This window comes from Grampus griseus, assembly GCF_964374135.1.
Source record: "Grampus griseus genome assembly, chromosome: 9".
NCBI lineage: Eukaryota > Metazoa > Chordata > Mammalia > Artiodactyla > Delphinidae > Grampus > Grampus griseus.
The window spans coordinates 6,200,491-6,210,839 of NC_139003.1; the positions used below are offsets into that span (position 1 = coordinate 6,200,491).

The following is a 10,349-nucleotide window of genomic DNA, read 5'->3' on the forward strand; positions in this document are numbered from 1 at the left end:
GCACTGTAATGTGTATGCAGAAAACGTTCAGATATAAACGAGTTAATTAACCAATGTTTAGCACCAACTTTGGTTCCGGCGCTGAGGAGTGCTGTTTGGGGCAGTTATCATCCAGGTCACGTCCCTCAAGAATGCAGTCATGAGACAGAGAGAAGCCGCAAGAAAAATCTATAATCAACTCCTTAAGGGATGAGGTCAAGGCTGCTTCAAGCGTAGCTTCTGCCTGTCCTTCTGTCTGTTGAGGGCAGTAACCAACCTGCCAGCCCTCGGCCACACCCTGGCCGACTCCAGTGGGTCCGGGCTCTGCCGGGGGTGGGGACACCCTCCCAGTGTCCAGCCAGCTTGCCTCGGGATATCAGAGTGTAGCGAAAGGCTGGAGTTGGGTGGGCTCCGAGACGACAAACGGGTCTCACAGGAGAGAGGAGTCTCTGGCGTTTGGTGAATCCAGTCTCCACTGGGGCACACCTGCCTCTCTTTCCAGCCCTGCGGTCAGCTGGTCCCTGTGAAGTCATCGTCAGCAAGATATGGCTCAGAGCCATTCCCCAATCAATCCTGAGGTCACCAGATGGCCTAGGGAGAGGTGGAAACCCGTGCTGAGATTGTCAGGGAGTCGATGGAACCTCAATATCATCAACCGGGGCAGAGCAGGGCCACCTGGGCTCAGGATGCAGGCCGCAAAAACCCAAACCTTAGAAAGCGCCCTACCCCCACCCCTGCTGCCTTCTGGAATGTGTAGTCCCGGAGAGGTCCTTCTCAAAAGAAGGTTGTAAGCGCTGAAAAGGAATAACACTAGCAGGGCACACTGGGAGCCGCGCGCGACGGCGGGGAGCCGGGAAAACGGACACGCGATGCTTCCTGGGACTTGAAGTCCAAGGGTTGACTCCGCGGTCGAACAGGAGTCCCGGGAGGCAAGTGCTGCAGAGCGCCTGAGCGCAGCCTGCTGGGGGTTGTAGTCTTCTTGTTGTCTAAGGCCCCGGACATTACTGGGAAACCTGGCGCCCTAGGACTACAAGCCCGAGAAGCCCATGCGCAGGCAGTGGGGCGGGGCAGGACCGGAGGCTGGGGTGCCGCCTCCTCTGCAACGCCGGGCCCGGAGTCTCAGAACCCAGGGCCCGCAAGGGTCCTCGCGCGGCTGCCGCGATGCAGAAATACGAGAAGCTGGAGAAGATTGGGGAAGGTAATGGGACCACGAGATGTTCCTGCAAGATCTCTTTCTGCAGACCCTTTAGCATTCCTTGCATCCCGGGCTGCTGTACCGTCAGCAATACCCACAGACTCCAACCTCAGCACTGGCTGCAGCCCTGGCCCTGAGCTCAACACTCCTTGCAGACACCAATCCTCCCCCGTTAGCATTTCCCATAGACGCCCCCTCCCAACCTTAGCACCCCTGTAGACCCGCCTCCGACCTCTGCACGTGCTGCATATCCTACCCCTGTCCTCAGCGCCACTTGCAGAACCTCACCCACAGTTCTCGCAGCAGACCTCCAACCTCAGCGTTCCTGCCGGCCCTCATTCCTCTCCCAGACCCCTGCTCCCTACTTTCAGACCCTCCAGAAGCTCGGCCTTTATTGTAGACCTCCTCACCCAGCAGCTGCAGCCTCTCCCTGTTGCAGACACCCTTGAGCCATCTGCAGGCTCCTCCCTGCCACATCCCCCACTTCTCCAGGCATCAGAAGTAACACACCCCCACGCTGCTTGCTCTCCCGGCAGGGACCGCCTGGGTTGGGGAAGGGTGCCCCATCCTTTCCCTCAGCCCTGACCTCCTTCCTCTAGGCACCTACGGAACAGTGTTCAAGGCCAAAAACCGGGAGACTCATGAGATCGTGGCTCTGAAACGGGTGAGGCTGGATGATGATGATGAGGTAGGACTGGGGTATTGGGGCCAGGGAGGGAGGGGTTGAGGGCCTAGGCTGGGTGGGATGTGACTGTGGCCCACCTGGCCCCCTCCAATGTGTAGGGAGTGCCGAGTTCTGCCCTTCGGGAAATCTGCCTACTCAAGGAACTGAAGCACAAAAACATCGTCAGGTGTGTAGATGGGTGGGGTCCTCCTTGCCTGTGTGGTCCGGTGGCGGGGGCTTCAGAGATGGGCTGGGCTGACACTGGGATAGTAGGTGCAGACCTGCGGCGCTGCCTGGCTGAGCACTCGCTTCTCCCTAGGCTCCACGACGTCCTGCACAGCGACAAGAAGCTGACTTTGGTTTTTGAGTTCTGTGACCAGGTGAAAGGGGGACTTGAGGGACAGTAGCCTTGGGAGGATATAGGGACCCAGACTGAGGTTAAACTCTATCCCATCCCCCACCCCCATCCCTTTTTTAGGACCTTAAGAAGTATTTCGACAGCTGCAATGGTGACCTAGATCCTGAAATTGTGAAGGTGAGGATACTGGGGCTGGGGTTGGCGTCCGGATTCAGTGGACGTGCTCTCAGGCCCTGCACGGGGACACTCGGGGCACGAGGGGAGGAGAAAACCCTGGTTCTGTCTCCGAGAGCTTCCATCTTAGCAAAAGCACTTTCACGTGATCGCTTTGACCTGAAGGGAACACTCTGATGTCAGGGACAGGATTTACATTTGAGAGGCAGGAAAATGAGGTTCAGAGAGATTCATTCATTCAACAAATACGTACTGAATGCTTTGCGGTGTGGCAAGCACTGTTCTAGGCCCAGGTTCCAGGGCAAAGAAGTGCTGAATAATAATACAGCACAGCATATACGTTGTTGGTTATGATGTTCGTGTTCAAAGGAGGCCAGGTAGGGGAGAGATCAGTGTGGGCTGGAAAGGTAGGAAGGCCCACCAAGTTGTCAGTTCTGGAAAGGTGGGGACCGGGGCCCCCGTTCACCTTTCGAGTACCCAGCAAAGAACGAAGTAGGTCCTCGATAATGAAGGAGTGATGCTGGGCCGAGCTTGGTGCTGAAAGACTGCTGGGGTTTCAAGGCAAAGCAGAGGGGAGCGTGACCCATCATTGGGCCCGCTTCAAGACGGTTCGATGAACTCCTCCCTGCCCCTCCCCCAGTCGTTCCTCTTCCAGCTGCTAAAAGGCCTGGGATTCTGTCATAGCCGAAACGTGCTACACAGGGACCTGAAGCCTCAGAACCTGCTCATAAACAGGGTACCTCTGGGCGAGAGGACGGGACCTCAGGGAGGCTGGCGTGGGATGAGGGGAGCTGGACGGGAAGGCGGGAGCGGGGGGGCTGCCCTCAGACTGTGGAAGAGCCCCTCTCCGTGCCCCTCCCCCTCCCCCTCAGAATGGGGAGCTGAAATTGGCTGATTTCGGCTTGGCTCGTGCCTTTGGGATCCCTGTTCGCTGTTACTCAGCTGAGGTGAGCTGCGGGGCGGGAAGTGGGGGTGAGGGAGGGAGTCCCCAGCCAGCATCCCTCAGCTCCTCCGGGACTCCTCTCTGAGCGCTCTCCTCCCCAGCCCTCAAACTGGGGGTCCCTGTGGTGGGGTCCTTTCCAGGTGGTCACGCTGTGGTACCGACCACCGGATGTCCTCTTTGGGGCCAAGCTGTACTCCACGTCCATTGACATGTGGTCGGCGGGCTGCATCTTCGCAGGTGACACACCGGGGTCTGCGGGGGCAACTCCGTCTCCCGTTTGAGTGAACAAAGAGGGTCTGGAGGGTCCCCTCTGGGGAAGGGAGTGGGGCCCCTGGGTGGGGAGGAGGCAGGGCAGGGCTGTGGGGGGCGCTTCTTCGCCTGTCACCCCCGCCCCCCGCCTCTCTCCCAGAGCTGGCCAACGCGGGGCGGCCCCTGTTTCCTGGCAACGACGTAGATGACCAGCTGAAGAGGATCTTCCGATATTCTTCCATCTCCCTTCACCTCAGGCCCTCTGGGAGGGGATCTGGAAGCCCCTGGAGCTCAGAGTGCAGGCAGGGAGGGCGGCGGTGGGCTGGGCTAGGCCTGGTCAGGGCTTCTCCTGAGGGCAGAGGGTGCCCGCCGCCAGCTGGAGAGCCTGCAGCCTGCAGGCAAGGAGGGCTCACTCCTCCAACTGAGAGCCGAATCCTTAGGCTGAAGGAGCCAAAAGGAGCAGGGGGACGATTAGTGAGAGTGGGGGACCGCTGACCGCTTCATCAGGACCATGGACCTCAGGGTTTAGGTCAAAGTCGTTAACGGCTATACAGAACCTGGCCTGCAGAAAACGGCACGCAGCTGGGACTGCGTCTGAGGGTCGCGTGGGCCGGGGGCCGCCTTCTGTCGTGAGCTGGGGGATAAAGTGAGGGGGGCAGGGGTGGGTATGAGGAATCCCCCTTCCCCAGGGGAAGAGCCCCTCACCTGCCCCTTTCCACCTGAGTGATCCTTGACCCCGTGGACACGCTGCTGGGGACACCGACCGAGGAGCAGTGGCCCGCCATGACCAAGCTGCCGGACTATAAGGTGTGACGGGTAATGGGCTCATGCATGGTTCGTCAGTGGCGCCCCTTAGGTCCTGGCCCTAGCAGCCTCCAGGGCCCCCGCACCCCCGGCTGACTCACCCTGCCCCCCACAGCCCTACCCGATGTACCCAGCCACAACGTCCCTGGTGAACGTCGTGCCCAAGCTCAGTGCCACAGGGAGGGACCTGCTGCAGGTGACCAAGGGCAGGGTACGGGGGCGGGGCTGGGGCCGGGGCACTTGTCGGGAGGGACCCGGGGAGCGCGGGGCTCTGGGCGTGAACCTGCCTCGCCTTCTTCTGTGCGTCCAGAACCTCCTGAAGTGTAACCCGGTCCAGCGCATCTCAGCAGAAGAGGCCCTGCAGCACCCCTACTTCTCCGACTTCTGCCCCCCCTAGGCTCCAGGCCCCCGGCGGCCAGGCTGGGGCCTGGCCTATTTAAGCCCCCTCTGGGGAGGGGAGGACAGGCAGGGATGCACGGTGTGCCAAGCTCCAGCTGTGCTGGGCCCAACCAGGGTGGAGGTGCCCTAACCCGTGTTCTTCACTCCCTCCGTGGACTTTATTTAATTTCATAAATTGGCTCGTTTCCCACAGTCTGGCTGATGTGCTGGAAAAGTGGCTCTGGGCGGGGGGTGGGGGTATGGTGCTGGGGGGGCCTGAGGCTCTGTTTCGCTTCCCCACCCTCTGCAACCCTGCTTCCAGCTCCAACACAACCCAGCTGTCCGGCCCTGGCTCTGCTACTCTGAGTGGCTGGAGGCCGGGGGTTGGAGGCTATGACCCTTACCCTTAGGTCTGCACCAGACCCTTACCCTTAGGCACTGCCACCACATGTGTGCGTATGTGCTCGTGCCCTTCCCTTTCTCTGCCCAGGAGGCGTTAGGCTCCCAGTGTCTGAGAGCAAGGATGGGCTTCTACCAGAATGCGGAGAAAAGAGCCGGGCCTTTCGTTATGGTTCTTGTCCCACGTGTACCCGCCCTGCCACTTCCCTCTTCACGCCCCCCACACCCAGGCCCTCAGGCTGAGACAGGAGGCACCCAAAGCGGTGGTTGGGAGCACCCCCTCCCCGGCTCCCTTATTTGTCATTTTCCAGTATTTAGGGTGCCGAGAAGGAGCTGAGAAAGCGGGCCTGGGCGTGTGCTTACTGGCAGGGGTGGGAAGGGAGGGCCTGGGCTCCCCCCCCAAGCTGGGGCCTGCAATTCTTGTGCAAAGGCTGCGGAAGCAGGAGCGGTTCCTGTGCGGGGCGGGCAGGCTGACACTCGGTCCCAAGTGTGAGAAAGTCACGAATGCCTAAGACAGGACAGCAGCTTGTGTTCTTGGAAGCGGGCTAGCCACGCCAGCTTCTCCCCACCGGCTCCACCGCTTCTTTCCAGGCTCTGGATCAGAGCCTTCTGCCAGCCCTTCCCTGATCGGACCCCGAGTGCGGCTGTCCTAGCACCGCCGCCTCTGCCTTCACACCCGGCTTTGGGCTCCGTTCACTCTGAGATGTCGGTTTGACAAACTCATTCACACTGAGGTTCAAGTGACCCATGGCCGCTTACTATTCTCTCGTCGAGAGATTTCTGGAGGTTAACGTTTCAGACATCACGTCTGCTGGGTGATGGCTGGCAGAGGTCTTGTGCCCGAGTAGGGCTGACTGTGGCCTGGCTGGTCTGCCTGTAAGTGGAACAGCTGAGGCTGAGGCACTAGAACTTTATTTGGGGTGAAGGTGGACAGACACTTGCGGGCTGGCCACGGCCAGGATGTCAGGGTGCGGCCCTGAAGACGCAGACGCCCCATCTAGAGCTGGGTGACGAGGTAGCAGGTGCGTTGAGAGGAAGAGAGCGTCTTGGTGACGGCACAGGGAGGGGTGGGAGGCCTGGGGAGACACGGACCACGGCCCTGGGATGGGAGGCCTCTCACCCACTGCCCTGCCCCTGCCCTCCGGACTGGAACTGCCCCATCTCCCTTGACCTTAGGGGGCCATTTCTTGTTACCTGGAGCCCAGGCTGAGGTGTGGAACTGGGGTTCGTTGGCTGCCCAGCCCTTCCTGAAGCTGTGGGAGGAGGGTCAGAGATTGGGGGTGGCGGCAGCGGGGATGCTCCCTCCCAGAGACCAGCCAAGGTCACTGCACGCCCCTCCCCCATCACTTTTTCTCAGCTGGGTGGGGGGGTGTTCTACACTCAGGAGGAGGGGCTCAGCACCCACGGTGGAGACGGCAGGGGAGGCGGGGGGGCTATTACCAGGTTGGCGCTGGAGTGCCTTTGGGAGCGCTTTCGGTTCCAGAAGTATCCCAGGACTCTGTCCCGGAACACCTGGGGGAAGCAGTGCTGGAGGTGGCCAGCGCATACCTGACCCCTGGATCCTGCGGCGTGACTCTGCCCGCCTCCCACAGCTGGAGCCCAGGCCCACCCACCTCACAGAGGTAGTCCAGGATCTCAAGGACAGTGAGCAGGCTGGCGCCGATGAACAGCCCCATCTGGCCCCCAATGTCACCTGTGGAGACCGGGTCACCTGTCAGCTCTGCCCACACCTCCCCAGGCCGCAGGTTGCCTGCACGCGCACACACACACACGCACACGCACGCACGCACAGACGCGCACGCACGCACACACGCACAGACACGCACACACAGAGACACGCACACACGCATGCACAGACACGCGCGCACAGACACGCACACACAGACACGCACACGCATGCACAGACGCACGCGCACACGCGCGCGCACGCACGCACCGAGCAGCTCCGACATTTCGTAGGCCTTCTTCTGCTCCACCGTCTCGTAGTTGAGGGCCTCAAAGAAGATGTCCAGCATCAGCACGTTCTCCCTGGAGGAAGAGAGGCCAAGAGTGTTCGCTGGATGCCCCCAGTGCCAGCTGCTGGCAGGAACAGGTGCCCCATTCTCTGGTCTCTGAGTCCTTTCATGAGCCCTGGGGAGGGGTGTCACTGTCCCCATTTTCGGAAGAGCTGGTGTCAGAAAGGTTAAGCAGCTTGCCCAGAGTCCCCGAGCCCGGTAATGATGTGTAGCTTGGTGTCCCATCCCTGGGCGCTGCGCACGGAGGCTTGGCCCGGAGGTTCGGTGCTCGCCTTAACCCCGGGGCCCCGGCCCCCTGCACGGCTCACGCGATGTAGGCCTCGCTGCGGTTGTGCTTCCGGGCCAGGTAGCGGGCGGCGGCGCGGCTCGGCATCCGCACCATGGAGAGCTCCTTGGCGTAGCGCGTGCTGGCGCACGGGTTGGGACAGGTGCACGCGTCCTTCTGCAGCATGGCGTCTGCGGGCCACAGGCGCCTGGGTCAGGGCCGCCCACCCCGCGGCGTCGGGGTCGCGGGTAGAGCGGCGTGGGGACGGGATGCGGAAGAGGCTTGCCCCTTACCCAGCGCCGGGTGGGCACAGTCCTTGTACTGCTGGGGGCTGCACACCGGCGCGCCGCCTGCACGGGGGCAGAGGAGACAGCTTCAGGAGCGGCGCCCCCCGGGCCTCCCCGGACCCCCTCCTCCGCTGCCCCCAGCCCCTTACCTGGCATATGCATCATTCGGCAGCCGCACTTCCGAGCCACGTAGCGGCTCTCGCAGGCCAGGCGACACCCTATTAGACTATAGGGAGGGCTGGGGCCTAGGCTGGGCCTGGGGGGGTCCAGAGGACCGGAGGGTTCCGGCTCAAAGTCAGGGTCCAGAGAGACAGAGCTGCAGTCACCCCAGGGCGGCGGCAGGAAGCTCAGCTGTAGGCGGACAAGTTAAGGAGGCTCTGGGAGAAGCGGGGGCCGCGTAGAACGCGAGATCGCTGGGACGGTTCTGAGGAGCTGGGGCTGGGGTCTGAGGTGGCGCGGGCTCAGGAGGAGCTGGGGCTGGGGTCCGAGGTGGCGCGGGCTCAGGAGGGGGCGGGGCCCGGTTCTGAGGAGCTGGGGCTGGGGTCTGAGGTGGCGCAGGCTCAGGAGGGGGCGGGGCCCGGTTCTGAGGAGCTGGGGCTGGGGTCCGAGGTGGCGCGGGCTCAGGAGGAGCTGGGGCTGGGGTCCGAGGTGGCGCGGGCTCAGGAGGAGCTGGGGCTGGGGTCCGAGGTGGCGCGGGCTCAGGAGGGGGCGGGGCCCGGTTCTGAGGAGCTGGGGCTGGGGTCTGAGGTGGCGCGGGCTCAGGAGCGGGGCGGGGCCCGGTTTCGGAGGCACAGAGAGGATACTTGCTGCTTCTGGCAGGACACAAAGGTCTGGTAGCCAGGGGCCGCCCCGAAGCCCAGCTGGTCAACGAGCGGCGGCTCCTCCTGGCTGTGGATCTGCACTCGGATCCCCACCTCAAACGGCGTCTCCTCTGCAGGGAAGGGGGGACCCTGAGTCCCAAGAGGCCCCCTCCTGCAGCCCCCTCTCCCCAGGGCTGTGACCAACTAAACCCACCCACTTCCCACGGGAAAGGACAGGCCTGGGGCCCCCCCGCACCTCCACTTCTCCCCAGGGCCTTCTGCACCCCACCTGCCACTCCCCGGCCTCGCCCGTGCGCCCCGCACCCGTGTCCCTCCACACGGGCAGGTACTCATCCTGCTGCACGTCCAGCAGCACCTCCAGCCCGTTGCCCATGCCGCCCTTGGGAGTGGTGAGCAGCTCTGCGCCTTCGGCGCCGGAGTTGAAGCTGTAGCACTGCCCCATGCGGGTGAAGACCTGGGGCAGGGCAGGCACGTGGCAGACCTCGCCAGGGAACCAGGCGCTCAGTGCGAGCACCGTGGGACCCCTCCCGCCCCATCCTCTATCTGGGTCTCTTCTTTGAACACTGAAGCCCACATCTTAATGCCCCGAGACCCTCCCTCAACCGGCACATGTAGCTGGACCCTCGCTGCACTGTGACCGGCTAACCCTGCCCCTTTCCCACAGGAAAGGACAGGCTTGGACCCTCCAGTTCCTCGCTCCCACCTCCGCCCCCAGCCCAGGGCACAGCCTGCAGGGCAAGTGTTTTTTGGAGACTGGCATGAGGAAGAGGGGCCCAGCTGCCCCCTTCAGGTCTGGCAGCATGTGGAAGAGGCAGCGGGGAAACCAGCACCCTCCCCCTGGCAGAGAGGAGGGTCTCCTGCCCTAGAACACCAGATCCCCCCACCCCCCAGGAGCAGGCTCTCCACAGACCAGACCTTGGGCCCAGAGCCAGCCGGGGTGAGTGCCCCTGGCTGGGAGGCGTGACCTTGCATGCTGCAGTCCAGCTGAGCAGCAGGGAGGGGCCCGAGGAGGACAGCTTCCTGGCTGAACAGAAAGGCACTGGTGGGGTGGGGAAGGAAAGGATCCCCCAGCATGGCTGTTAAGGTTCCCTGGCTCTGGGGGAGTGTGGGTCGGCAAGGCCCGGCAGGGACCGCCTGGCGCTCCCGGGCCCCTGGCTGGACGGATCGGGCGGCCGGCTCACCGTGGTGAAGTTCTCGGGCCCACACAGCCAACCTCGGTAGCGGCAGGCCAGCAGCATGTCCTCGAGGGCGTGCCCGGCCCGGGCGTAGAGCCGGGCCACGTCGAAGGTGGGGCTGGGCATGAAGCCGGGCGGCGCGGGGGGCCGGCCCAGGGCACGCAGGTAGGCGGCGTGCTCGGTGGGCTCCAGGCCCAGCAGTGCGGGCCCGGCCCAGTGCAGGTCATTGGGCGTGAGGCGTGAGCGGCGCAGCGGGTTGATGTTGCACAGGGTGACGGCCGGGAAGGTGAGCCGGCGGCTCTCACGCTCCTCCAGGGCCGTCTCGTGGTGGAACTCCCCGTAGTAGCGCACCCTCCCAGCCACCTGGTAGAGGAGGGTGGCCAGTGCCAGGAGCACGGCTGTGGTCCACAGCCCCCGGCGCACCATCGGGCCCCCCGGGCCGAAGACGTGGCCCAGGCCGTGCATCGAGCAGCTGCTGGCAAACACGCGGATGTCTGAGGCCGGCGACTGGGCCTCCTCCAGCCCTGAGGGGCGCTTCATGGCCGGAGCCCAGGGCGCGGGGGGAACCAAGCTACAGAGGCTTAGGACCTGGAGGAGAGAGGGTTGGTCCGAGGACTGGAGGGGCTGAGAGGGGGGTTCGGAG

At 63.4% G+C, this 10,349-nt stretch overlaps 2 protein-coding genes across 3 annotated transcripts; one reads left to right on the top strand and one right to left on the bottom strand.

The window, feature by feature from the left end:
* Positions 1 to 1,058: 1,058 nt before the first annotated feature.
* On the top strand, positions 1,059 to 4,950 carry CDK5 (cyclin dependent kinase 5). Its single transcript, XM_082661973.1, has 12 exons — positions 1,059 to 1,177; positions 1,774 to 1,862; positions 1,958 to 2,025; positions 2,158 to 2,218; positions 2,317 to 2,373; positions 3,011 to 3,106; positions 3,243 to 3,317; positions 3,454 to 3,550; positions 3,723 to 3,792; positions 4,309 to 4,369; positions 4,482 to 4,562; positions 4,677 to 4,950. Exons 1-12 carry the CDS (start codon positions 1,141 to 1,143, stop codon positions 4,761 to 4,763), a joined length of 879 nt encoding a protein of 292 aa, XP_082518099.1. The 5' UTR covers positions 1,059 to 1,140; the 3' UTR covers positions 4,764 to 4,950.
* A 1,155-nt stretch (positions 4,951 to 6,105) lies between these two features.
* ASIC3 (acid sensing ion channel subunit 3) lies at positions 6,106 to 10,246 on the bottom strand (the record flags this gene model as incomplete). 2 transcript variants are annotated; one of them, XM_082662021.1, is made up of 11 exons in its annotated part: positions 6,106 to 6,219; positions 6,338 to 6,396; positions 6,584 to 6,655; positions 6,757 to 6,836; positions 7,080 to 7,171; positions 7,467 to 7,614; positions 7,717 to 7,773; positions 7,860 to 8,061; positions 8,514 to 8,641; positions 8,835 to 8,985; positions 9,713 to 10,246. In XM_082662021.1, 11 exons carry the CDS (start codon positions 10,244 to 10,246, stop codon positions 6,141 to 6,143), a joined length of 1,602 nt encoding a protein of 533 aa, XP_082518147.1. The 2 variants fall into 2 exon arrangements, with proteins under 2 accessions (XP_082518147.1, XP_082518146.1); XM_082662020.1 differs by having other exon boundaries at positions 6,107 to 6,242.
* Positions 10,247 to 10,349: the final 103 nt, after the last annotated feature.